The sequence below is a fragment of the Scardinius erythrophthalmus genome, assembly GCF_964197995.2.
Source record: "Scardinius erythrophthalmus genome assembly, chromosome: 9".
In the NCBI taxonomy this organism is placed as follows: domain Eukaryota; kingdom Metazoa; phylum Chordata; class Actinopteri; order Cypriniformes; family Leuciscidae; genus Scardinius; species Scardinius erythrophthalmus.
The window spans coordinates 22,690,432-22,718,380 of record NC_138229.1 but is presented as its reverse complement, the minus strand read 5'-3'; the positions used below and the strand labels follow the sequence as shown (position 1 = coordinate 22,718,380).

Below are 27,949 nucleotides of genomic sequence, written 5' to 3'. Positions count from 1 at the left end.
GAAGATTCTGAACATGTGATAGGAATAGTGGCTGTTGGGAGGTTCTTCATTGGGATAAGACGGCAAGCTTTGGAGAACCTGTCGACTGCCACAAGAACACAGGTGAAAGAATCGGATTCTGGAAGGTCTGTGATGAAATACTAGGTGTGACCAGGGTCATTAAGGTATGGCAAGTGGATGTAATTTACCTTCAGGAAAGTGACGAGGAGATTTAGCGATGGCACAGGTGGGACATCTTTGCATATAGCACTGAACTTCCTGGGTTATGTGGGGCCACCAGGTCCGGTTGGGGAGGACTGGGAGGGTTTGCTGAATGCCTGGGTGTCCTGAGCCTAAGGAAGAGTGTACGGAGAGGGTAAGGCGCAGGGCTGATGAAACATCTCCCAGAGGAGCAGGCTCAGACTGAGTGGCCTCTGTGATCAATTTGTCCAGATCCCACTGGATGGCGTTAAGGAAGATGGCTGCTGGGAGGATGGCTTATGGAGCCACAGGTGGTACCTCAGGAGAATGTAAATGGGATAAAGCGTCAGCCTTGATGTTCTTATCCCCAGGTCTGTAGGTGACCTTGAGTTCAAGTGAAAGCCCAGTGAACTTGTCAGAGGTTAAAGCGACGGGCCTCCTGGAGGTATTCTAGCAGGATGTCATCTATAGAGACAGAGCGCAACGCGTCATAATCTGAAGACCACGTCCACCGAGGGGGAAAACAATCCAACGGTCTCCATTGACTTTGCATTGCGAGAGGCTGCCTCCTTGTCATTTATGACCTATAACAAAAGACAGAAAAATGCCTAAAAGCTGCTGTGTGACAAGGTGTACAGCAAACAAGCTAAAAAACCCAGAAATAAATTTTTATAAGCTTCCGAACTGTAAAAGCCAGCCTTTAAGGAGACAAAAGTGGATACAGGCAATAAGACGTGAAGCATCAGCAGGAAGAATGGGTAAATTGTGGGATCCTGACACTCAGTATGTCTACGTGTGCAGTAAACATTTTGTCACTGGTAAGTCAAATATCCAAATGTCAGTTTTATATATTATATTTATGTAAGCTAAGCTGTAGCAGTTTTTACAATATCATGTCGCATTCCAGTGGGCGTAGTTCTCAGAGTAGTTCGAGAACTGTCACGGTTGTGAATTCATTGTTTCCTCTGTGTCTCGTGTCATTGTTGTTTACATGTCTGTGAGTTTGCGGGAGTGGGCGTTGTCCCGTTCACGTGTTTGTTCAGTGCTCCAGCTGTTCGCAATCATCTCATTCCCCACCTCAGCTGATTCACATTACCGTTCCCTATTTATACTCACTCATCTCTCCATTCCAGTGTCCATCCGTTGTTTGCTGTTCCTGCGTGAATGTTCGTGTCGTCTTCCGGGTTGTCGTGTCTTCAGTGGATCCCTGTTGTTTCACCGCACCCGAGCACAGATCACCGAGCACCAGCACTCAGCACCGAGCACTAGACCATCGAAGTCCCTGTGTGTCCGAGTCTGAGCGTTTCCCCCTGTGTGGACCGTCCGGAGCTGTTTCCTGTACGCGAGATCGCGACCGCACCCTGAGAGGAACCTTCATTCCTGAATTGTCTTATTCTGTGTTTGAGTTCCAATAAATATTGTTCACCTGCAATTGTTTCCAGTATTCTGTCATGACAGAACGGATGGACCAAACGATGGGAGCAGCAGGTGATTCATCTGCTTCACTGGAGGATTTCATTCGAGTATGCATCGGCCGGATGGATGCACAGGAGCGCAGCCAGGGGGAGACAGGACGCGTTATCCAGACTCTGGTCACACAGGTGTCCGAGCTCACCCAGCGTTTTCATCAGCTACAACCCCCCACTGCGCCAGCACCTCCAGCAGCACTTGCAGTTCCCCCCACACCACCTGTGCCTCTCTCCCAGTCGGAACCCAGACTGCCCACGCCTGAATTATACTCTGGTGAGCCGAATTTCTGCCGTCCTTTTCTGACACGTTGCAGTATGCATTTCTCATTACAGCCCAGAACTTTTGAAAAGGAGGAGGCGAAAGTAGCCTTCGTTCTGACGCTACTGACTGGGAGAGCGGCGCTTTGGGGAACTGCAGTATGGGAGAATCGAGACCAGTGCTGCTCCTCGTTCCAAGCCCTCTCGGCGGAGATGAGACGTGTCTTCGACCGAGCCGTCGAGGGGAAGGAGGCTGCCAGGGTCTTGACTGACCTACGCCAAGGTGACCGATCGGTATCTGACTACTCCATCGAGTTTAAGACCCTGGCGGCCGGGTGTCGCTGGAACGAGGAGGCGCAGTGGGACCATTTCCTGCATGGGCTGGCCGAACGTGTCCAGAGGGAGATCTACGCCCTGGACCTTCCTTCAACTCTTAATGGACTCATCGACCTGGCCCTGAGAGTGGACGCCCGTCTGTCCAGGATTGGGCAGAGAACACCCACCAACCCAGTTCAGAGTCGGAGTGAGAACCAGCGGTCCAGCGGCCTGGACACGTTCGGCTCCCACGATCCCGAGCCCATGCAGGTGGGGCGAGCTCGGCTTTCCCGGGAGGAGAAAGAAAGGCGGAGATCCCAGGGCCTCTGTCTCTATTGTGGTGGCAACGGACATTATGCCTATAGTTGTCCAGTAAAAGGCCCAGCCCGATAGTAAGTTTGAGGCTACTATCGGGTGGGATCTCCGCAGGAAAGACCTCATCCACTTCCTCCATCCTCCCGGTAAGACTGAGATGGTCTACTCTGGATCACCACTGCACTGCACTCATTGACTCAGGGGCAGAAGGTAACTTTTTGGATCATCAGTTTGCACTACAATTACAGATTCCTCTTCGAACACTTTCCCAGAAGATCACAGTCAACGCACTGAATGGACAGACTTTACCCACCATCTCCTTGGTCACCGAGAAACTTACACTCATCACTTCTGGAAATCATGCTGAAACTATATCATTTTACATTACGGACTCTCAACTCACACCCATAGTTTTAGGACACCCCTGGCTCAGTTTACACAACCCACGTATCGACTGGAAAAGACGGACCATCTCAGCTTGGAGCACTGAGTGTCACAATTCGTGTCTTGTGTCTGCTTGTTCTGTTGTTTCTGTCCCTGTGTTACAGGAGGAAGTAGTGGATTTATCAAACGTGCCCGAGGAGTGCCGTGACCTGAGTGAAGTGTTCAGTAAGTCTAGAGCTGCTTCTCTCCCTCCGCATCGTCCCTATGACTGTGCTATAGATTTATTGCCAGGTAAGTCTCCGCCTAAGGGCAAGATTTATTCACTTTCAGTTCCTGAGAGAGAGGTTATGGAGAAATATATTTCTGATTCTCTAGCAACCGGGTTCATCCGCCCTTCCTCTTCTCCAGCGGGGGCGGGGTTCTTTTTTGTGGGGAAGAAGGATGGTTCTCTGCGACCTTGCATTGATTACCGGGGACTGAATAACATCACGGTAAAGAATACTTATCCTTTGCCGTTGATGTCTTCAGCCTTCGAGAGGTTGCAGGGAGCGTCTCTCTTCACTAAACTGGACTTGCGTAATGCTTATCATTTGGTCCGCATCAGGGAGGGGGACGAATGGAAGACTGCTTTTAACACCCCTAGGGGGCATTTTGAATATTTGGTTATGCCTTTTGGGCTTTCCAATAGTCCCGCAGTCTTCCAGGCACTAGTCAATGATGTGTTGCGAGACATGATCGATCAATTCATATATGTTTACCTGGATGACATATTGATTTTTTCTTCGTCTCTCCAGGAACATGTGCAACACGTACGACTAGTGCTTCAAAGGTTACTAGAGAATGGGCTTTTTGTCAAGGCGGAGAAATGCGTTTTCCATGCACAGTCAGTTCCTTTCCTGGGACACATCGTGTCGTCTGAAGGTATGCTTATGGACCCTGACAAAGTTAAGGCTGTGGTAGAGTGGCCAATCCCAGATTCCCGCAAGGCCCTGCAGCGGTTACTGGGATTCGCCAACTTCTATCGGCGTTTTATTCGCAATTTCAGCCAACTAGCCGCACCTCTGACTGCCTTGACCTCTCCCAAAACTGCGTTCAGGTGGTCAGACGCAGCTGAGGCTGCGTTTGCCAAACTCAAGAGCCGCTTTGTTTCAGCTCCTATTCTCATAGCCCCTGATGCTTCACGTCAGTTTGTGGTAGAGGTCGATGCGTCGGAGGTGGGGGTAGGTGCAGTGCTTTCACAACGTTCACCTTCAGACGACAGAATGCATCCCTGCGCGTTTTTGTCACATCGATTATCTCCTGCCGAACGTAATTATGACATTGGTAATCGGGAGTTGTTGGCAGTCAAGTTAGCTTTGGAGGAATGGCGTCACTGGTTAGAGGGTTCAGGGGTACCCTTTACAGTCTGGACTGATCACAAGAATTTGGAGTACATTAGAACCGCTAAGAGATTGAACTCCAGGCAGGCTCGGTGGGCACTTTTTTTCGGTCGTTTCGATTTTACACTTTCCTATCGTCCGGGTTCCAAAAACGTCAAACCCGATTCTTTGTCGCGTATTTTTGATCGTCCCGAACACGAAGCTACTCCTGAGCGCATTTTTCCTGAGACCCTGATTATCTCTTCGCTCACATGGGAGGTCGAATCGAAGGTCAAGAGGGCCTTAGAAGGGGTAACGCCTCCGATCCGGTGCCCACCTAACCGCTTATTTGTGCCGGAGGAATTACGATCAGACGTCGTCCAGTGGGGTCATAGTTCCAGTCTAGCTTGCCATCCAGGGGTGAGTCGTACCATATTTCTAGTTAAGCAGCGATTCTGGTGGCCCCTGATGGCTCGTGATGTTCACAATTTTGTTTTGGCTTGCTCTAGTTGTACCACTGGTAAGTCGTCCAATCGACCCCCAGCTGGGTTACTTCAACCGCTGTCGGTGCCTTCGAGACCTTGGTCCCACATCGCTCTAGATTTTATCACCGCCCTCCCACCCTCCCAGGGTAACACGGTAGTTTTGACCGTGGTGGACCGATTCTCGAAGGCAGCCCACTTTATTCCCTTGCCCAAATTACCTTCAGCCAAGGAGACAGCGGTGGCAGTCGTTGACCACGTCTTTCGGTTACATGGCCTCCCGACAGACGTGGTTTCTGACAGGGGACCCCAGTTTGTGTCCAGATTTTGGCGAGAGTTTTGTAAATTACTGGGGGCGACGGTCAGTCTGTCCTCTGGGTTTCATCCCCAGAGCAATGGCCAAACTGAGAGAGCCAACCAAGATTTGGAAAGATCGTTACGATGTTTGGTCTCCAAGAATCCCTCCTCCTGGAGCCAACAACTTTCCATGGTGGAGTACGCCCACAATACGTTACCAGTGTCATCCACGGGCCTATCTCCGTTTAAGTGTAGTGTAGGGTACCAACCACCTGTCTTTCCTAGTACTGAGTCCGAAGTCGCGGTCTCCTCTGCCCACGCCTTCATCCAGAGGTGTCACCGTACTTGGACGAGGGCCCGAGAGACTCTCCTCCAAGTGCGGGAACGCACCAAGGCCAAGGCCGATCGCCACCGGTCAAGGCCTCCCGTATACGTCGTCGGTTCCAAAGTGTGGCTTTCTACTAAGGACATTCCGCTCCGCTCCGTTTCCAATAAACTGGCACCCAAATTCATTGGCCCGTTTTCTGTCACTAAGATCATTAGTCCAGTGACAGTCCGCCTCAATCTTCCTCCAGTGTACAGGAGGATTCATCCCGTTTTCCATGTGTCTAAAATTAAGCCCGTCTTTTTTGCACGCATTAATCCGCCAGCCCCGGTTCCCCCCCCGCCGCGACTCGTAGATGGGGAACCATCCTATTCGGTTCGTCGTATTCTGGATTCCAGGCGGAGGGGACGCGGATTTCAGTACTTGGTGGATTGGGAAGGTTACGGTCCGGAGGAGAGAAGTTGGGTTCCTGCTCGTGACATCCTGGATCACTCCCTTATCGATGATTACAATCGACAGGTAAGGAGTTCTGGGAATGCCGTGAGGCATTCCTAGGAGAGGGGGTACTGTCACGGTTGTGAATTCATTGTTTCCTCTGTGTCTCGTGTCATTGTTGTTTACATGTCTGTGAGTTTGCGGGAGTGGGCGTTGTCCCGCTCACGTGTTTGTTCAGTGCTCCAGCTGTTCGCAATCATCTCATTCCCCACCTCAGCTGATTCACATTACCGTTCCCTATTTATACTCACTCATCTCTCCATTCCAGTGTCCATCCGTTGTTTGCTGTTCCTGCGTGAATGTTCGTGTCGTCTTCCGGGTTGTCGTGTCTTCAGTGGATCCCTGTTGTTTCACCGCACCCGAGCACAGATCACCGAGCACCAGCACTCAGCACCGAGCACTAGACCATCGAAGTCCCTGTGTGTCCGAGTCTGAGCGTTTCCCCCTGTGTGGACCGTCCGGAGCTGTTTCCTGTACGCGAGATCGCGACCGCACCCTGAGAGGAACCTTCATTCCTGAATTGTCTTATTCTGTGTTTGAGTTCCAATAAATATTGTTCACCTGCAATTGTTTCCAGTATTCTGTCATGACAGAACTAGTTGCGCTCTGTCTCAGTTGATCCACTTTTATGTCCTGAAACAACCGTTTTTTGGGGTCGACAGCTTATAAAAATGTAGTTCTGTGTTAATTAGCTTGTTTGCTGTACAGCTTGTCACATAGCAGCTTTTAGACATTGTTTTGTTTTTTGTTATAAGTCATAAAAGGAGGCAGCCTCTCGCAATGCAAAGTCAATGGAGAATGCAAAGTCAATTCCCCCCCGGTGTGGGCGTGGCCTAAATACGCTCTGTCTCTATGTAGATGATCACGAAATGATGTAGATAATTCTGGAACACCTCATTCATAAATCCTTCGTAAACTGAAGGTGAGTTGGACAGCCATTCGCCATGACCAAGTATTTGTTGTCGCCTGTGGGTGTTATGAAGGCATTCTTCCGCTCATCTCCCTTTCATATCCAAATGAGGCTATACGTGCTGCGCAGGTCCAATTTCATGAAAATTGTGGCAGCCCTTATCATCTCCAAGGCAGACAGGACCTGGGGAAGCAGGTACCTGTATTTGATGGTGTTCTTGTTGAGAGTGTGATAGTAGATAAAGGGCTGCAAGCCTCCTTCTTTTTTTGCCACAAAGAAGAAACTGGAAGCGGCAGGGTATGTAGAAGAGTGGATGTATCTCTGATGCTTTGCATCTCCTCCATGGCCTTCTGCTCAGAAAATGGATAGTGTGTAGATCTTCCTGGTTGCGCCACCTGATTTATGCAACTTATTTAGCATTAACAGGCTTCTACTTGGATACCTGTATTAGCTTGTGCCTTTTCTAGCATGCTCATACATAGTCTTTTTAAATACAAAAAAGAAGTTTATGATAAAGTAGCATTTTTCTAGTTTTACAGGTTGTACCACCTGACATGAAAGGTGTACCAGCATACCCATACTTGAAAGTAGCTGTTTTGCCTTTTCTCTCTGCCACGAGGATCAATTGTGGTCCTCTTGGTGCTGCATTATCATGCTACTGTTATTACATTTGAGAATATACAAATTAGTTTTTCATTTATCTCAACAGCTGATACTGTTATCTCAACATACTGATATTTATGTAATTTGTTTGGATGAAAGATTTCAAACATACAATTATGCCATGGTATTTTATTTTAAATATCTCATTATTAAAACCCCATTTTAAATAGTTTTCTTAGTCTGTTCATTTGTGCGGACGTTTGCGCTACCTTACATTTAGGGGTTAGGGTTAGAACAAACATAACATAATATTTATTAGGCTACTTGAATGTATTCAAACTAAATAGGTTTTTATAAAACTATTAAAGTTATCAAAGTGATGCATGTCATGAATTTATCAAATTATCAAATTTATCAAGTATCAGCGCTATGTAAATTGATGCACATTTTGTTTTTGACCACTGAAAATGAGTACAATTTAACAATTTATTCTTGGGGCCATTGAGATCCCCATATCGCTGGAATTAAAGGCCATAAAAATGAAGATACCTAAAGAAAAGTTTGTTAAAAACCAAAATCTAAAAGGACATTAAGATATCCTTAAGAATTTAGTTACAGGGAAACTTTAAATGTTTTTTTCCCATTTTTTAACTGTCATCGTGGCAACAAAGTTTGCTAAAGTCAAGAGATTTAACTAATAGAACTATCTCCGTGTACAAATAAAATAATGATGCTGCCATCTTTCTGAAGTCATTTTTAACTTTCTATAATTTTGCTCTAAATCTCTGGTGAAAGTTTTAAGTTTGACCCCCTTTGCCTTTCTTCAGAAAAAAAAAAAAAAAAATTGAGCTGGGAAAGTTTCTGAAATTTGGTTGATTTGGCATGGAATGACCCAATTGCAAAAATATTAAGATACTGGAATTTTTTTTGGAGACAAAAACAATTCTTTTAAGATGAGATATAATCCTTGTGACAACTAGCACCTATATTAGACAAAATAAAGCAGTCAGAAGCCATGGTTTGCAGTGATTTTGGAACAGCTAAGGGGTGTCGTTAGATCCGACTTCACAGGGATTATTGCATGTAAAAAACAGTTTCTACATAGTTTTCATAAAATAAACACGCTGCAACAAAAATGTAATAATTTATTGGTAAAAAATATTAATTCATCCACCAAGCAATGTAGTTCTTCGGCTAGGCTATGTTTAGCAGAATGGTCGTCAAACAATACACAGACACAGTGACACAATACTAGCGGAAAGAGGTCGTCAGGGTATTTTACAATAAGGCTTTGAACACAACTCAGCCAATCAGATTTGAAGAAACTTTTGCTTTAAAAATAATTTCTTGCAATGGTTAGAACAATGATGAGTCATCAGACCATCAATCTTTTGATGCAGTCCAACATATGTTTCACCTCGGTGGCATTCATGCAGGGCATTTAGACAGGGTGTGGTTGAAGTATGATATGTGTGCAACATTGTTAAAGTGAAATTACTTTCGTTTCTTGACTATACATCTAAACAGTGTGGACGGCGAGCTGACTGAGAGCTCTACCAAAAACATTGATTCTTACTAATATCTATAGTCTATCTGTAAAGTAGTAGTGATGTGCTGGAAAGCAGTAGAGAGCACCCAGACATTCATAACAACTTATTTACATGCTTACACTGAGAACATAAGCAAAAAGATTGTGTTTTGTTTCCATGTAAGTGTTGCTGGACAAGTATTATATTTGAATTCTTAAAGGGATAGTTCACCCAAAAATGAAAATGTACTCACCATTTACTCACATTCAAGTTGTTCCAAACCTGAATTAATTTCTTTCTTCTGCTGAACACAAAATAAGTTATTTTGGAGAATGTCAATAACCAAACAGTTAATGGGCCAAATTCCATAGTTTTTTTCACCCTTACTATGGAAGTCAATGGGGCCCATCAACTGTTTGTTTACCTATATTCTTTTGTGTTCAGCAGAAGAAAGAAATTCATACAGGTTTGGAACAACTTGAGAGTGAATAAATGATGACACTGTTTTGATTTTTGGGTGAACCATCCCTTTAATGAGCTGATAAGTTTAGCTATAAGTTATAATATTGAAAGTCAAACTTAGTTATACTTCCTGTTTACATTTCCATTTAGCACAGACAAAGGCTCAGACTCTGCAAACATTTAAAGGAAGTTTGCACCATTGGGCACTTTGCAGCTGACAGACGCATGGGGATGCTGTTGAATATCCTTATACGTTTTATTTTGTATAGTTTTCACATAAAGTCACATAAATTATCTGTTGTTCTGCTTCCTTTAATCACAAGCTGCCGTACCACAAAAAAAGAAGGTTTTTAATCTTGAAAATTACAGATGGTCACTTGTGGACATTTGATTATTAGGCAGGTGCATCCAACTTTGCATTTCTTCTTCATGCAAAGTCTTACTATCCTGTCTGCAGCATTTGAAAGTCTTCAGGCATTGTTGGTCTCTTTTTGGTAATGCTACTGTATGGATATTGTTGTCCATAATGTTGGATTCCTGGAGCTGGGATTTCTACTGTCTACTGCTTGCATATTGAATTTCTTGAATTTAGACACTACTTAAACATGTTGATTTCCAGTATAGTCTCTTGCTTGAGAAGGCCTTCCCCTATACTGACTATTTCAAATGTGGGTGTAACAGTTCAAATGTACCTGGAAAGCCCCAAAAGTCATCTGTATATGACATTCTTCTTTCAGACGAATACAATCAGCACTATATAAAAATATGTCCTGGCTCTTCCAAACTTTATAATGGCAGTGAATGGCCGAATGCAGAACGGCGGTTACTGGTGTAACCTTGGTTCTATGAATAGTGGAAGACCGCCAGAGACGGTCGAACATAGTGGAAGGAGTCGCGTCTCACAAGCCATATCGAGAATCTCGCATTGATTTGTCACCTGTGACCCTGACCGATGACGTGTCAGAAGCTATATCCGCTCCGTTCATGTCACGGTCGTTCTCTGCAGTCATTCTCTCAATCCGAGTGACCAGAGACTCTGGCGGTCTTCCACTATTCAAAGAACCAAGGTTACACCAGTAACTGGTGTTCTATTTCACTGTTACAGACCGCCAGAGACGGTCAAACATAGTGGGAGACGAATACAACCAAGTCACAAGGGCCACTCACCTAGATACTGTCCGCTAACACAGCAGAACTGACCAAAGGAATAGGGGCCACATTAATCCTGTAGAATCTTGTGAACGTGCAAGGTGACGTCCATGTAGCCGCTGCACATATTTCAGAAAGGGGCGCCCCACGTAGTGCTGCCCAAGAAGTAGCCATTGACCGGGTTGAATGGCATTTAATAGATGCTGGAACTGTCTGACCAGCCGAATCATATGCCACAATGGTATCCACCACCCAATGAGACAACCTTTGCTTTGACAAGGGTAAGCCTCTCTGACAGGCATCAAAACGGACAAACAGCTGATCAGTGGTGCGCCATGAAGCAGTCTTCAACACATACTGTCGCAATGCTCTCACTGGACACACAGCTGTCTGATCGAGAGAGTGAGTCTGCCACACTGTTGCAGTGATCGGGAATGTGTGCTGCTCTGATCGACAGGAAGTGCTGGTTTGCCCACAACAGCAGCACTCGTGAAAGTCGAAGGCAAGGTAGAGACCTCTTGCCCCCTTGGTGATTGATTAAAAACACCACTGTGGTGTTGTCGGTCCGCACCAGGATGTGCTTCCCCGATAACTCCTGTCTGAAGTGTCTTAGGGTGAAAAGCACTGCCCACAGCTCTAGGATGTTGATGTGAGATGTCGTCTGCTGCAAGGTCCAACTCCCCTTCACGCCCTGGTGTTGCCACAGCCCTCCCCATCTGGAGAGAGAGGCATATGTTGTTACTACTTCTCTGCATGCTGGGGGTGGTCCCATTGGTACACCCCCTTGTAGAAATTGTTCCCATCTCCAAAGCCTCAGGGAGACACAGCAACTGGTTGTCACCAAAACAAGGGTATGTCGGTTGTGAACTGCTGACAACCGCCTGGCTATCAACCAACGCTGAAAAGGATGAAGGTGTAAAAGCCCTAAGTGAATGACCGATGAGGCTGCCGTGAGAAGGCCCACTAGCCGTAAGAAGTGGAGATAAGGTAAAGCTTGCGCCGAACCTGGAACCTCGCTATGGCTCCTCGTATAGCCTGCCTCCTGCATGCTGTGAGGGTAGCCCTCATTATTCTGGAGTCCAGATGCAATCCCAGAAAGCATATTGACTGGCATGGAGTAAGGCAGCTTTTCTCTAGGTTTACCCTCAGTCCTAAAGCAGTAACATGCTCCAGTAGGTGTTGTGTGTTGGCTACTTGCTGAGGTGATCTGGCACAAAGCAGCCAATCATCCAGGCAAGCCTCTGGAAGTTTAGACTGTGCTAGCCAAACCTGCAGCCTAGCCTGTGTAGTAAGCCCAAGAGCCTTTCCGCTAGAGAAAGCAATTGAACCCAAGGAAGCCTCAAGTAACTGTATTTAAGATGCGGTATTATCTGGTGGGTTAGTACTCAAAGCAGAATGAAGTGCTAACAGAAGATGAGCCATGGAATTTCCCACATGACTCAAGCCTGAGACAGTATTATAAATCTTAACCAACAGATCATCTGTGCATCTACACTCTGGGTTAGGACAGCGAAGATTGTGTCTAAGAGCCTCATCTGGTGACACTATCAGTGAAGAAACGCATGGCTCAACTGGAGGCATCTTACCAAGGCCCTTTTCGTCGGCTTCAGCCATTGCCGCTAGTGTACGAGCCACGCAATCAGGTCTGGATAAAGGAGCTGACCGAAACGCAGAAGAAACAACATCTGTGAAGTCAGGACAACTTGGCATTAGGAAATCCTCTTGCTGGGAAACTGAGCGACACAAGAGGTTTGACTGGCCTGGTAGGGGAGGAGTGGATCCAAATTCTACTTATCGAGTGCCATCTTGAGTGTGTCCTGCAGAGAGAAAACCACTGAAGAAGGCACATCCTGAAGGCCAGATTCGTCGTCGTTATGGGAACGTTGGAACTGGGAATGTGAGGGTATCGTCTCCTCCATGGGCGTATAATAATCCTATTCCTCCCGGTCTAAGGAGTCAGTGGCCGCAATAGATAAAGTGTCTGGTTCTCTCCTGGAAAACCTGGATGCCAGCTCACACCTGGGCAAGGGAGGAGCTAAAACAGCCACCCCTGTCCCCTCACTCACATTCTGACGGGTAGGGGGTACAGATAATAAGGCTTTAATACCCTGAACTGCGTTCGCAAGCTCAGCTGGTCAACCAATGGGGTTATAATAAAAAGGCGTTACAGTTGCCACAATAAGCCTTGTCAATGTATCACTCTGGTTAACCAATGAGCATACACATAAAGTAGTTGTTTCAGACAATAAACAATACTACACGCAGTCTGACAGAACCCTGTTTAACCACTGAGTTCACGTGAGTACTCACCTCAACACTGCTAGTAGCGATCGGTTCCAAACAAACCCTGGACAACCAGTGGGTATATGGTCCCATGCACGTCGATAATCCAATATTTCTCCCGAGACACAGCTGTAGCAGGGAGCAGTTGCTCACCAAAAATGCTGTGCACGCTCGAGCAAGATCTCTTCGCGAGAATGAGAGAACGACCATGACATGAACAGAGCGGATATAGCTTCCGACACGTCATCGGTCAGGGTCACAGGTGACAAATCAATGCGAGATTCTCGCTATGGCTTGCGAGACGCGACTCCTTCCACTATGTTCGACCGTCTCTGGCGGTCTGTAAGGCCCTGTCCCAAATGGCACACTCCGGACTTGTGGACTTCCTCAGAGTCTACACTTTGGTGACATCATGTAGTGCAGACCTATAGGGCCCTTGGCGCGAGTCCACGAGGGCGCATTGAGAGGTATTTTTGGGACAGACTCGATCGTCACGCCGGAAATAACGGTCTGGTTGTTGTTGGACAGGAGAAATCACATTTTTGCACTCCGACGTCTTATCTCCATGTCAACTACACAACCTAATTTTACAGTTCTATATTTTGTTATTGTGCATGCCACCTGGGCATTAGACAATAGATAGGCCTACATCAAGCTTCTTTAAATGATGTATACAGTCGTACATAATAATACATAATGTTCCATTTGAACTAAGATTACAATTTTAACACATAATGAAAATATGCATGAGTTTCAGATGGATTTACAGGTATCAATATTAATAGGCCTACTATGTTTACATATGACTCAGTAAAGCCCTGACATTCGGTTCTATTTATTTAATGAATGTGATCGTTTTATTCAACGCACTATTATTATGTTTGAGACATCAACCACTGGTCGATGACCATAATCTTTGTATAAACTGTAGGTAACAACTGGTAAAATGTACATCTAGGTCATAAAAACCGTAATATTTTCTTCTCAGCCATGTCAACAATTATCCGTGAGCGAAATCTCCTCCCATCCGTTGTCTGATTGGCCTTTCGCAAGGATTCCTGGGTTGTTAAAGTGTGTTGAGCCTGCATCTATGCAGGCTTCACCGAAGACCGCTTCAAGGGTACAAAGGGGGCGCTGCTGAGCACACTTCAGAGCGTTAAAATGCTGAATGGGACGGCCTACGGACTCGTAGACTCGACGAGCATGTGCAATTTAAAGGGTTGGTTCACCCAAAAATGAAAATTCTGTCAGTAATTACTCACCCTCATGTTGTTCCAAACCTGTAAGACCTTCGTTCATCTTCGGAACACAAATGAAGATATTATTGATGAAATCTGAGAGCTGGATCACTCCTCCTGCAGGCTTATGGACACTTTAACTTGCTGGCCCAGAAAATGTATTAAAGACATTGTTAATATAGTCCAAGTGATTCCAGTGGCTCAGTCTTAAGTTTATAAACTTCTTGTAAAAAGTATTACGAGAATACTTTTTGTGCGCAAAAACAAACAAAAATAACGACTTTATTCCACTATTCATTTCCTTCTCTCTGGATCTCGAGTCTTTTTACGTAGTGTTTAAGCGTAGCGGCTCTGTGTTGCACATCACCACGTAGGCTCACTATTGGGCGACTCTGGTCATGTGTGATACGTGGTGACGTGAAACACAGACGCGTTACGCTATTACACTACGTAAAAAAAACTCGAGGTCCAGAGAGAAGGAAATAAAAAGTGGAATAAAGTCGTTATTTTTGTTTGTTTTTGCGCACAAAAAGTATTCTCGTCGCTTTATAAACTTAAGACTGAGCCACTGGAGTCACTTGGAATATATTAACAATGTCTTTAATAAATTTTCTGGGCCAGCAAGTTATAGTGTCCATAAGCCTGCAGGAGGAGTGATCCAGCACTCAGATTTCATCAAAAATATCTTAATTTGTGTTCCGAAGATGAACGAAAGTCTTACGGGGTTGGGACAACATGAGGGTGAGTAATTACTGACAGAATTTTCATTTTTGGGTGAACTAACCCTTTAAGTCCACGAGACTGAAAGTCCACATGAAGTGCGTCATTTGGGACAGGGCCTAACAGTGAAATAGAAACAGCCATTCACTGCCATTATAAAGCTTGGAAGAGCCAGGACATTTTTAAAAATAACAATTGTATTCGTCAGAAAGAAGAATGTCATATACACCTTCTTGAAGGTGAGTAAATCATGGGGTAATTTTCATTTTTGGGTGAACTATCCCTTTAAGTTAGCTTTAACATATTCATAGTCAAACGTATTGTAAATTTCACAATGCATATCATAGTCAGGTATGTAAATAAAAAATTATAAACTATAAATACAACTGTATTTACACAACAATCAATTAATAGTTATGATTTCCTTCTAAAGTTGTCTTTTGGAGCCTGAATGTTGGGAACACTGAACACTGATTAGCCAATCGCAGTAAAGTTGTCACTATACAGGATGGCACATCACATTTCCTAATAGTCTCTGTTATAACTATTCAACCCATTTGAGTTATTAAATATTTCATATATTACATATTGACTGTGACACATGGGTGGTTTTTCCAGCAGATATGCACAAGTACAAGACCCCTGCTGGCCAAACCGTCACTAAATATTATTAGAGGAGAAAAACAAATGGGTTTACATGCATTATATATTACTGTATTATATATATAACAAAATATAAAACATAAAAACAAAAAAATATATATAAATGCATTAAATAATATATGGTGCAGATAGAATAATAATAATAACATTAATAAATAAAAATAAATGAACAAATAATGTCTTATACTCTTCAGTGGAGCATTTAAAATCTCAGATAGTTCCCCCAGGAAGTTGATACTTTATTAATTTGTTCATTCATCAATAGAAATGATACAGAAAAATAGTTTAATGTGAATAAGTCCAGTAGGTGGCAGTGTAGCTGCGCTTCAAAGTGGCTTCAAACCATGTTCACTGCTCGTTAGGCTAACCGTAACGCACATGAAATAACGCATGCATAATTTAAACAAATAATACATTACTAAGTAACATAAATTGTAACTCAAAACAAAAATAGAACAAGTGAACTTAATAATAAATGAAGAGTTCAGATGCAAAAGCCTCTAAGTGCCATCTGAAATTTTCTTCTAGAATGATCATTTTTATCAAGCTTGTATGTTTATGTTCAGTTATTTCACTTTAATGACATTGAAAATGACCTATTACTTGTCATTAAAGTGAAATTACTGAACCTAAATATATAAGCTTGATAAAAATACTAATTTTAGAAGAAAATTTCAGATGGCACTTAGAGGCTTTTGCATCTGAACTCTTCAAATATAAACTAATCAAATATGATGATTCACGCAGAGTTTGTTGGGAGTACGTTTTCCCCAATAAATAAGCCTATTCATACTTTTTACAAATTAAAAAAAATATATTTTAACAATATTTTACCGAAAAACGTTTGCATATTGCCTTAATTGTGAAATATAATGTAAACCTATTTTATATGTAATTATAAGCGAGGCTATATTTGTTTCTTTTACTTCTAATATTAAAGTATAGTAAGAAAAACTAACAAAGTATACTATATATATATATATATATATATATATATATATATATATATATATATATATATATATATATATATATATATATATATATAAGTATACTGTGTTAGTTTTTCTTACTTTTACTTTAAATAGATATATTATTTTTTCTTTTTTTTCCTGTATCATTATTTTCCTATTAAAATTACGAACATTTTTACAGTGCAGTAAATTAAAAATAGTTACATACAAGAAAGCTTAATGTATTTCATGTAAAATTCAACGGTAGAACAAGTCATTTTCTAGTATGGACAGTAGGATATGTTCTCCCCGTTGACTCTGCGTCATGACCGTTAGGTGGCGTAACGTGGCATAATTTTGGTCGCCTCCAAGATTTTGACACGAGGAAGAGCTTTTTCCGCCTAAGGCGGGGTCACCACCGTCTCTGTTGGCAAAGTTTGGCTGCAGAGACTGAGAGCGGTCGGCAAGATCAACATAAGTACATCGAGTATAAATCCCCCATCGTCCGTTTTCTATCGCTTTCAGCCGCGTGAGCGTACAGTGTCGCGAGCGGCTGACGGGATCTGACTGCAGTCATGTCCGAGGACCCGAGCTCTCAACCTTGGTCTATCGACAAGGATGACTATGAGCTACAGGAGGTGATCGGTGAGCTAACCCATCACACATCAGCATCTAGATCACATGAATGGTAGAATAAAGGAGAGTAAGACATGTGCGTTAGGATCTCTTGGGCCCAGATGGTCTGTGTTATTTCAGATCTCCATCAGTAATTGAGTCATCGCGCCTGGAAGATGTTCCGTCTGTGTTAACGTTAGCCATGCTAGCTAGCCACCCGACATGCCAGCGGATTGTAATGCTTGCGGACAATGGCTGATTTACTGATTGATTCGAGGATTTCAACGTGATATATGATATGACATATGGGGTGCTTGGTGGTTAAAGAAACATTACAATTGACAACTTGCTTGGTGGCTAGTTTGGTGTCAAACTGATTCATATAACGTTCATGTTTTCTAGATGAAAGTTTGACGTATTATGGGAACACTTTAACTAACTAACGTTAGTTAACTTCTGATCACATAACAAGAGCTGATTTTATTGTCCAGGGACGTTTAATTAGTGTTTTAATTTGGAAGCTGTCATAAAGCAGAAGGATAAAGACATATACAAATGAATTGTTTAAATAGAAGTTTAGAATATTCTGAAATGAAGACATAAACACCAGTCCATTTTTTACATAATCTGTTTGAATTGGCATCAGCGGCACAATTTAATAAACACCCCATTATATTAGTTAAAAAAAGGTTTCAATAGCTAATTCATTTATGGAGTGAGGAGACTATGACCATTTGTCATCCTCTCTAACATTTTGTTGATGTTATTTTATATGCATTGTTTAAGTCTTTTGGTTATATCACTAAATTTGCTATCTTTTTGCTGTTATATAGGGAGTGGAGCAACAGCTGTGGTCCAGGCGGCATATTGCAAACCCAGGAAGGAGAAGGTGGCCATTAAACGCATCAATCTTGAGAAATGCCAGACCAGCATGGATGAGCTCCTGGTAATGTCCGCTTACTGCTCATAAAATAAGACAAACAGTGTTTGATTAGGATGAAGTCTCAGTTTAAACTGGTTATTTATGGATGGTAGTTTAGTTGTCTCGCTCACTTTAGAAGCATCATTTGGATTAGACTAAAATCAATCTTTCCCACTATTACAGCATGTTAGGTTTTCAAAAATTTTTTAAAAATATACTGTACCTGTATGTGTGTATATATATATATTTGGCCACTTTATGATAGAAATGCTACAGCCCACTGTAATTTCTTGAAAAAGAATATGTGGACATCAAAACATGCAAACTAAGAGCGAGGGTTGAACTTTTATTTTGAAATCGCAATGAACAGTTTGCATATTTAGAAACATATTGATGTATTCTGTTGTTTTGGAGTAGGTTTATAAATTATTTACCTTACAAATGCCACACATTATGTTCCCAGACAAACGTTATAAGCAACTCAAACTCACAGCATATGCAGAGATGGAGTTTGAGACACTTGACGCATGTAAATGTTATCAGTTCATGTGGAGCAGCATTTACAGTGAACAGAGCCTCTCTGAGAGGCACGCCACATACACACATGTAAATAAAGCACGTATTAAACCCGTGGGGCATATACTATATGCTTTTGTGAATTCACAGTAGCACTGTGCTATGGTTTTTAAATGGTTTTAATACATCGTGCAGCCATAGAAAACTGTCTGATAAGGTGATTCATGGATTCTTGTCCGTGGAATGCGCCACTTCCAGTATTTTGCTGGTTACTCGACACGGGTAAATTGCAATTGAGGATTTTTTAAATTGAGTACTCGAATTTAATCGAGGAATCGTGACAGCCCTAATAAATATATATATTTATATAAAATGTATATCCTATATTATATTTTTTTTAACTAATATATCCTGAGTAAACAGAATCTTTGCATTATGTAAATAATCTTTTAACAAAAATGGATGGGATAGGTTGAGACAAATTCCACAAAAATACTTAATAAAGCAATTTTGTTGTCTGCAAGCACAAATGACTGTCAGTTTTAGAAAAATTATGCAACGTACATCTGCTTCAGGGTCTGTTCTGTTCACCTCGGTTAATGATTCAGGGTCACGCTCATGATGTAACTCGGGTCATGTGCAAGGCTACCACATGTCTGTCAATCAGAGGAGGATTAAACTGGCACAGACACAAGGAAAGACTTTTCTGGTTTGTGATTAAATGATCAGAGTTAGAATGTCCTATGAGACGGGACTATTTACTGAATGTCTGGGTTCTTTTTTTTTCCCTTTAAGTTCTGTTGCATAAAACTCATCAATGGCCTTGAAGTAATTTGAGGTTGTAGTTGAGCAGTCAGAATCAATGGGACATTTTGTTTGCAGATACTTACCATTACATATAGATTTAAACAGTTCTGCTTCCTAACATTTTTTTTCTCCTTTTATTTTTTTAGAAAGAGATCCAGGCAATGAGCCAGTGCCATCACCCAAATATTGTGTCTTATTACACCTCCTTTGTGGTCAAGGATGAGCTTTGGCTGGTCATGAAGTTGCTCAGTGGTGGTAAGTTAGTAAATTGTTTAAATGCAGTGTCTTGAATAAAGTAAGTTATTAATTGATCTTTTAAAAAATAAAGTACTGCATAATACAGTATCCTTCCACTTGTGTCTGTTTTCAGGCTCAGTTCTGGATTTTATTAAGTACATCATTTCTAAAGGGGAGCACAAATCGGGTGTCATGGATGAGTCCAGCATTGCCACCATACTAAAAGAGGTGCTAGAAGGTCTCGATTATCTGCACAAAAATGGTCAGATTCACAGGTAAATGTATTTTCCATGGTTTGGTTATATAATTACGTTTATGTGTGCTTTCCATTCTTAATTTTGTTGAGTCATCAAGCAGCACACTGATCTGTATTTCTCTCTGTACAGAGATGTGAAGGCTGGAAATATTCTTTTAGGAGAGGACGGCTCTGTTCAAATTGCAGGTGGAGTTTCACTCTCAATACATTATTTTTTTCTTCCAGCGATTATTGACAATTACGTAGCTTAATAGTACGAGTTAAGTAAAATATATATGTATTTATTGTTGTGATTTCAAAGGATTGCTGAATATTCTTATTTGAATATGCTGTTATATTGTCTTCATATTGTTTATTTACTCTATGTGGAATTTTATACTTGGAGGGAAAAAGTGGTTGATTTTTTTCATTAAATAAACAGAAAAAAGGCGGATTTTCAGATTTGATCAGAGGTGGTGCTTGGCCTGAAATAACGTAATGCAGCCATCTTGAATCAGATGATTGATAGTTTTGTTGTCTTTTTGTCGTCTGTGAAGACTTTGGTGTCAGTGCCTTTTTAGCAACTGGTGGAGACATGACTAGAAACAAAGTGAGGAAGACATTTGTTGGAACTCCATGCTGGATGGCCCCTGAGGTGATGGAGCAGGTTAGTGTTGTCCCGGCTGTTCCTACTTTGCCTTTCATATATTTTGGAAACTGAATGGCTTTGTAATGAGAGAATTAAAATGTGTTTGCTCCCTCGCAGGTTAGGGGTTATGATTTCAAAGCTGATATCTGGAGTTTCGGGATCACAGCTATTGAGTTGGCAACCGGGGCTGCTCCATATCACAAATATCCTCCAATGAAGGTGAGCAGCAAGTCACTGTTTGTGTTCAGTTGATGGAGAATCTGCTATGAAACCTGCCATTAGAGTGCTGCAGAAATGAGTCGACATTTTAGACTTCCAGTTCAATCATCCTGAAGTCAGTGGGGTTTTTTGGATGAGTTTTTGCTTAAATGCCTGAAATAAGGTTGGTTCAAAGTATTTTCATGTTTTATATTATGACAAAATACATCAGTAATATCCTCTCATTGTTTTTTTAAGCTTTTATGTCTTGAAAAAGGTGGTTGCTAACAAGTGGCTAAATGGGACTATAGAAGGAAGTTAAAGGGTTAGTTCACCCAAAAATTAAAATTCTGTCATTAATTACTCACCCTCATGTTGTTCCAACCCCGTAAGACTTTCGTTCATCTTCGGAACACAAATTAAGACATTTTTGATTAAATCTGAGAGCTGTCTCACTCCTCCACAGGCTTATGGACACTATAACTTGCTGTCCCAGAAAATGTATTAAAGACATCGTTAATATAGTCCAAGTGACTCCAGTGGCTCAATCTTAAGTTTATAAAGCGGCGAGAATTCTTTTTGTGCGCAAAAACAAACAAAAATAACGACTTTATTCCACTTTTCATTTCCTTCTCTCTGGGCCTCGAGTCTTTTCACGTAGTGTTTTTGCGTAGCGCGTCTGTGTTTCACGTCACCACGCATCACACACATGACCATCATCGCCCAATAGTGAGCCTACGTTGTGCCGTGCAACACAGACGTTATCAAACTTTCCAACGTGTAGATTTAAAATAAAATTTGAATGAGTTGTAAGCTTAGTGGTGATGACTTTAAAGGCATGCTAGTTGTGTTGTAGTTTGCTTTAGCTTTTTAGTTCTGACAATTGTATTTAGGCTTCAGCTTGATGAACTACTTGTAAAATACAAATTTTTGTCTGGGAACCAGGGTAATGCTAACTTCTCAGTGGCCTACAGTAAAACATCATCTCTGCACTACTCTATAGCAACAATCATTCAAGTCATTCAGCCTATGGTTGCTTAATGTTTTGGGCTATACTTTTTCCACAGTAATGATTTGTCTTGGTCTGTCTTGATTTCTTCCCACTTTTTTTGGTTTAGGTTCTCATGTTAACTCTGCAGAATGACCCTCCGTGTCTAGAGACTGGAGTTACAGATAAAGAAATGGTTAAAAAATATGGTAAATCCTTTCGGAAGATGATCTCCTTGTGCCTCCAGAAGGATCCAGAAAAACGGTAGTGCATTTATTTCCCAAAGTTAAAAAATTCTGTTTTCGATTATGGTATTATTTGATTATATACTTTAGTTTTTGGTCTTATTATTAAAATTCAGCTTTCTTCAACAGGCCTACAGCTGCTGAACTTTTAAAACACAAGTTCTTCACAAAAGCCAAGGTAAGATACTGTATCCCAAAGTTGCAAATTTACAGAGAATGACTAGAGTAGTTACATTTTACGTTCCCATACTGGTAATCTAAGTTCACAAATGTGTATTCCATTTTGCATAATTGCTGCTTCCAGCGTGTCAGTTATTATTTAGATTGGCTACAGTCATTGTCGCCTGAACGTTCTCAAATCACTGGTCCAGCATGGCTGGTTTACTGTAACAAATACTCAGGATTAGAGTTTCTAAAGCCCATTTCCTGCTCACGGGATACATGCCATATTGTAACAAATACAGTGCTGCCTCAGCAGACTTTCTTTCCTAGCGGCTCAGTGGCAGTAAACAGGGCGGCCTGTACGGCACTGCAGTGCTGCATTACGACCCACAGAGGATGCTGTCTCTGCGGATTGTCTCAAATGTCTTTTTTTACAATAGTGGACCTTGAGTTCAGTTTTTTACCAAATTATTAAGCATCTAAAATTATTTATAATAATAATAATAATAATGTGAATGGTTATATTTTAACAAATTTTTCCCACAATTCCTTCACAGAACAACGAATACTTGAATGAAAAATTGCTGGAGAGGGCGCCAACAATAGGAGAGAGATCAAGGAAGGTGGGTGACAAATTTACTGACCAAATATGATGTATAAATAATGAATTGAGAATAGAAGTTGTGCTTCAAGTAGTTTTGTGCATGTGAATTTATGTGTTAATAGGTGCGGAGGGTTCCGGGTTCCAGCGGTCGGCTCCATAAGACTGAGGATGGAGAGTGGGAATGGAGTGATGATGAGCTGGATATGGAGAGTGAGGAAGGGAAGGCAGCAGTGGCCGCTTTACGGGTAGATGCTTGTCTGCTACACCTTTACCTAATGGCTGTTTTAATCTAGTCTGTGGATTTGGATAAAGCATGTGTTAAGTCTTGGAATTGTCTTTTCTTAGTCACCCAGAGTAAAGGAGGAGGCTGTGCAAAATGCAGAGGTGAGAGTTCGCTTCTGCTTCTTACTTTCTGAATTACTCCAGAACCATTCTCATGAAAATCTTGTTTCTGCTTCTTTCAAAGATCTTTCCAGCGGATCCATTAAGCTTCCTGCAGCCAGTCGCTGCAGGACAGTCTGAAGTGCTACGTGTTGCAGATGACACTGCCACAATATCAGTGTCCTCTGCAGGCTCCCAGGTGAGCTCTACTGTATTAAGTTCCTTCTGTGACAATAGTATCAGCAGTAAGCTTGACCTAACAAGTGCTCTTGGTTTATAATTTAGTTAGAATTTTTTAGATACTGAAATTGTATCCCTACAGGCTGTTGGCGCACCTACTATGACAGGGCAGGACTCAGCCAAAATCCCCATCAGCCTGGTCCTAAGATTAAGGTATTTGAACATTATAGTGACTTACTGATGATGACTATCAGTGGATCAGCAGGTTAGAGGTAACCATACCGTTTGAGGACAGTTGTTCCGCAGGGTTGTGTTGGCACACTCATTCTTTTTACATCATATAAAAATACAAGCAGTTATCCCAGTAACTTTATAGTAAGATGTTTGGATGAAACTGCTATAATTGCTATAACTTATTTTTAAATGACAGTAAAAATATTTCAGTTTATCACTCAGAAATAGAAAGGTTTTTAGAGCGTTGGTGCTGAGTTTAAGGCAAGTGCCTTGCAGTGTTAAAACGATCACAGATATTTTTTGTTAATTGAAATAAATTGTTGCTTTGGCAAATAACTGAAATAAAGTTGAATTGGTACTAAAAAAATTACTAAAACTTAAGATAAAATGAAAATGGAAAATATAAAAATAGTCATTTCCAGGTCTGGATGTATGGAAAAATATTTGTGTTTCCAGACTAATGTTCCTATTCAGTTTTCTAAAAATATAAAATGAAGTATTTCTAAAAATAAATGTATCATACAAGCAGAGTGTTTTCATGTCCAAAGTTTTGTGATTGTCCAACACAACTAAATGAATTCAAAGCGCACATTTTCATTATGCGAAACTATTTGTCTTTACAATAAGCGAGTCTCGTTTTAACAAATGTGCTTGTGCTACTCAAACCAGCAACTGATGAAGGAGCAAATGGTTTCGGTCTCTGTACTTTACTGTTTGGTGATCATGCAACATCAAGTCACATTTACAGTATCAAACCGATGTGTCAGAGGTGAGGTTTCCATGCATTTAAGGTTTCGTATCATACAAGCGCATTTTATCATTTAGCGCAGAAAACCAACGGGAAAAAAAATATTTAGAGATGACCTTTATTATATACCAAATATAGTCCTGAAAATAATGCTGTTGTGTAAGGGGTTTTACAGTCAAAGACCCAGAACCAGATATGATGAATGAAAACTCGGAGTCAGAATTATAATAAATTAAATTTTTACAGTTTTACTAAAGATAGTTTGCAGTTTCATCAGCAGAAGTCAGCTTCAAGACTCACATGGAGTTCGTAGGCCACCCCTCTTACAGTTACAAAGATCACAGCAGTTATACCCTTCACCAAGGTCTAAGATATGTCCTTGCTTCAGGTTAAATGAATCTCATTGGCTAAGAAATAGATAAACATAGTACTTTTCCCACACATATACAGATAGACTGAAGCATATCTCCATCGATTATGCAGCTGACACTCAGACCCTGAAGTTAGGCACGTCGTGACCTTCCAGGTCTCAGATTTGGGTTGCTGGGCGCCAGCCTGTCCCGAACAACAACTCAGTCAATCTCCAATAATGCCAGTGGTTCCTTAACCTGTAACCAAAAAGACTAACACACACACTGACACACAACTTTTCCAAGGTTGGATTTGGCCAGGCTCTAACTATAAACATGAGAGTTGTCTCAAAACATCAAGATAATGCATTTTTTCTCTCAAGGAGAGGACACTTTAGTGTAACGCAGTATAGTAAAGCTTTAACAAAGAAATGGTCCCTTAAAGGTGGTATCAGTGATTTCAGGCCCAAAAATATTTTTATCACATTCATCTAATCTTTCCTAAAGATCCGCTAGCTGCCCGCCCCATAAGCATGCCGTCAAAAAAACGCGTCTCTGTAGGTAGCCTAGGCTCTGAGATCTGCACACAAAAACAAATGGTTTAGCCAAACACTCAAAACCAAAACAAATAGTGTTCCAACCAATCACCGACAGGGGGAGGGTGTTGTGAGGTTTTGTGCTCGTGCACGGCTGCACGCGAAGTCAGAGCTGAAGAAAAAGCTGGCACAAAACCTCACAACACCCTCCCCCTGTCGGTGATTGGTTGGAACACTATTTGTTTTGGTTTTGAGTGTTTGGCTAAACCATTTGTTTTTGTGTGCAGATCTCAGAGCCTAGGCTGCCTACAGAGACGCGTTTTTTTGACGGCATGCTTATGGGGCGGGCAGCTAGCGGATCGTTAGGAAAGATTAGATGAATGTGATACAAATATTTTTGGGCCTGAAATCACTGATACCACCTTTAAACTATAGATTTTAATGACCCCTGTGATCATTGCTGTCAGAGTACCCTAGAAAAACAGATGAATGTATTGACACATGTTGAAGACATTTCTTAACAAAACAAAACACCTTTCCATATTTCATTTCTGGAAGCCGGGCTAAATGAGCAAGCACTGTTACTGCATTCAGATATCACATTTGAGAATACATTAAAAGAACATTTCAGTAATCACACTGGTAACTTCTATAACAAAGTAAAATCTCACAAGCCTAGAGAAGTCAGTCAACTCATTTGATATTTAGAAGGAAAAATATTGATTAATACTTTAATTATAATCACTCATTACATATCCATTGAAGCAGCAATTTATTCCAGAATCCACACCCTTCACTGTAAAAGCCATTTATGTTAAATATGGTCTGAAAATTTTTAAAGGTTTGGAAATTTTGAAATAGACAATGTGTAGGAACCCTGAATTCAAAATATGAATAAATACTTCAATAGTAAATAAATACTTGTGCTTTACAATTCTAAAATTAAATAAAAATGCCTTCTTTAACTAGTTAACCTGAGTTTTTGCATTTTGTTTTGCAACAGGAATACAAAGAAAGAGCTAAATGATATCAGATTTGAGTTCATGCCGGGGAGAGGTTTGTGATCTCTAATTTCACATATATTGACAAATTGTAATCTTGATCAAAAAAGCTAGTGAAATGTGTCAAATCGAATTCCTCTCTATCCAGACACAGCTGATGGAGTGTCTCAAGAGCTTGTGTCTGCAGGACTAGTGGATGGAAGAGATTTAGTTATTGGTGAGTTTGAGTTCAAATTGCTGCTTGACACTAAAAATACAAATGTTGAAAATAAGAAGTGTTTTTTAACTTTTGTACTTTGTTTTTAGTTGCAGCGAATTTGCAGAAAATTGTTGATGATCCACAAACCAACAAAAATGTCACTTTCAAGCTGGTAAGCTACTCTATAATTTGGTGCAGTGGTCTGTTCTGCTTGCTTTACTCATCGGAGTTGTTTTATATTTGACACTGTGTTTATGTTTCTCCCGTTTAGGCATCGGGAGTGGACAGCTCTGAAATTCCAGATGACGTTAAACTCATGGGATTTGCTCAGCTGAGTATAAGTTAAAACATAGTATTACCAGCAACCAGGATAAAAAAAAAAAAAAAAAAAAAAAAACAGACTTGTTTGCACAACAGTGCATTGTAAATGCTTTCATTGGCCTAAAGAAACCACTACTGCCAAAGAGACAGAAGGAATCTGACACCACATAGGATTAACAAATGTTGAATAGGACTGCATCCAAGTTCTTCACAGGAGCGCACCTCAGATGTTTACAGTATTCATCTATGTTTTGTTTTCTTTGTTGCTTAAAACATTTGCACAATCTGAACCAACTCCTAATACTGGTAGATGTCAAAAGAAGAATGCCTTACTTTCGATAGTACTACTGAATTTACAACTGTAGGTAGACAGTAGCTGTGGATCTCATCTGTGAAATGAATAAGTGACTGTGTGTGTGTGCATGCAGCTGTGTACCTCAATGGAGGCTTTAGGGCAGGACTGTCATTTCGAAAGCATTTAAGGGTGCATTTTGGACCGCCTATAAAGTCAGCTGTTCAGTACACCAATCTGCAATGTGGTCCGTCATTTGGGAGCGATAAACATTGTACGGTTTTACACTTTAACCAGTAAACATGGGAGCCACGTCACTCAGACATGATGCTTCACTGTTACACCTGTGCACTGCACCTCACAGTTACACATTTCAGCTGTTCTCTCACTATCGGGATACATTCCCGTCGTTTTGCATGGGCTAATGCCAGACTGCATGAATGATTTTTGACTTAAGATATGCTGGTCATTTTGCGCTCATTTAACTTTGCTGAATGGGCTCTCCATGAAAACAAGGTGCAAGAGAGATGAGATAATGAGCTTTAAAAAAAAAAAAAGTAGAATTTGAGTGTTTTTTCATCAAATTGATCTATTTCCTAATATTCTGTTCTTTCACAAAACAATTTAAATTGTGCATTTGGCTTTATATTAGAAAAGGGTATATGTAATTTTGTGGATTGAGCGTAATGTTACAAGTTTCATACATGCATATCTATTAAGTATAGTGGCAGCTGTTTGGATAGTGTTACAGAACTGGATTATACAATTTTTGAAGGATATACCAGTGCTTGCAAGGCAGCAAATTAATAACATTAACGTTTTGGGTGAAATCAGTTCATCGATGGCATTAAAAATTTTCAATATTATACTATTCAATCAGAGATTTTGAACTAAATTTAAAATTTCTGAAGCTATAAACTATATATAAATCTAAATGCAAAGTCGGAATGGAGTCTGTACATGGAACTGAATTGCAGTAATGTGTGTAGAAAATGACTTTCAATACATTGCTGGCCTTGCAAGCACTGTTGATGAAGTGAAGACCAGTGAAGCCTGGGGCTGACCAGCAACAAACTAAAGAAAAGTGACTTTAATGCAGTCTAAGTGATATTGGCAATAGAATTTGTGGGCCTGTATTTGT

The 27,949-nt window shown here is 41.3% G+C and overlaps 1 protein-coding gene across 1 annotated transcript; it reads left to right on the top strand.

Annotated features, from left to right (window-relative positions):
- The first annotated feature begins 16,715 nt into the window (after positions 1-16,715).
- Positions 16,716-26,659, top strand: oxsr1a (oxidative stress responsive kinase 1a). The gene is made up of 18 exons (XM_081373718.1): positions 16,716-17,033; positions 17,837-17,949; positions 19,395-19,503; positions 19,619-19,760; positions 19,872-19,927; positions 20,278-20,387; positions 20,487-20,588; positions 21,686-21,819; positions 21,930-21,978; positions 22,520-22,585; positions 22,689-22,811; positions 22,912-22,950; positions 23,033-23,146; positions 23,270-23,340; positions 25,999-26,051; positions 26,145-26,213; positions 26,303-26,367; positions 26,467-26,659. The coding sequence occupies exons 1-18, from the start codon at positions 16,964-16,966 to the stop codon at positions 26,539-26,541; spliced, it is 1,560 nt and encodes a 519-aa protein (XP_081229844.1). The 5' UTR covers positions 16,716-16,963; the 3' UTR covers positions 26,542-26,659.
- The last annotated feature ends 1,290 nt before the right edge of the window (positions 26,660-27,949 follow it).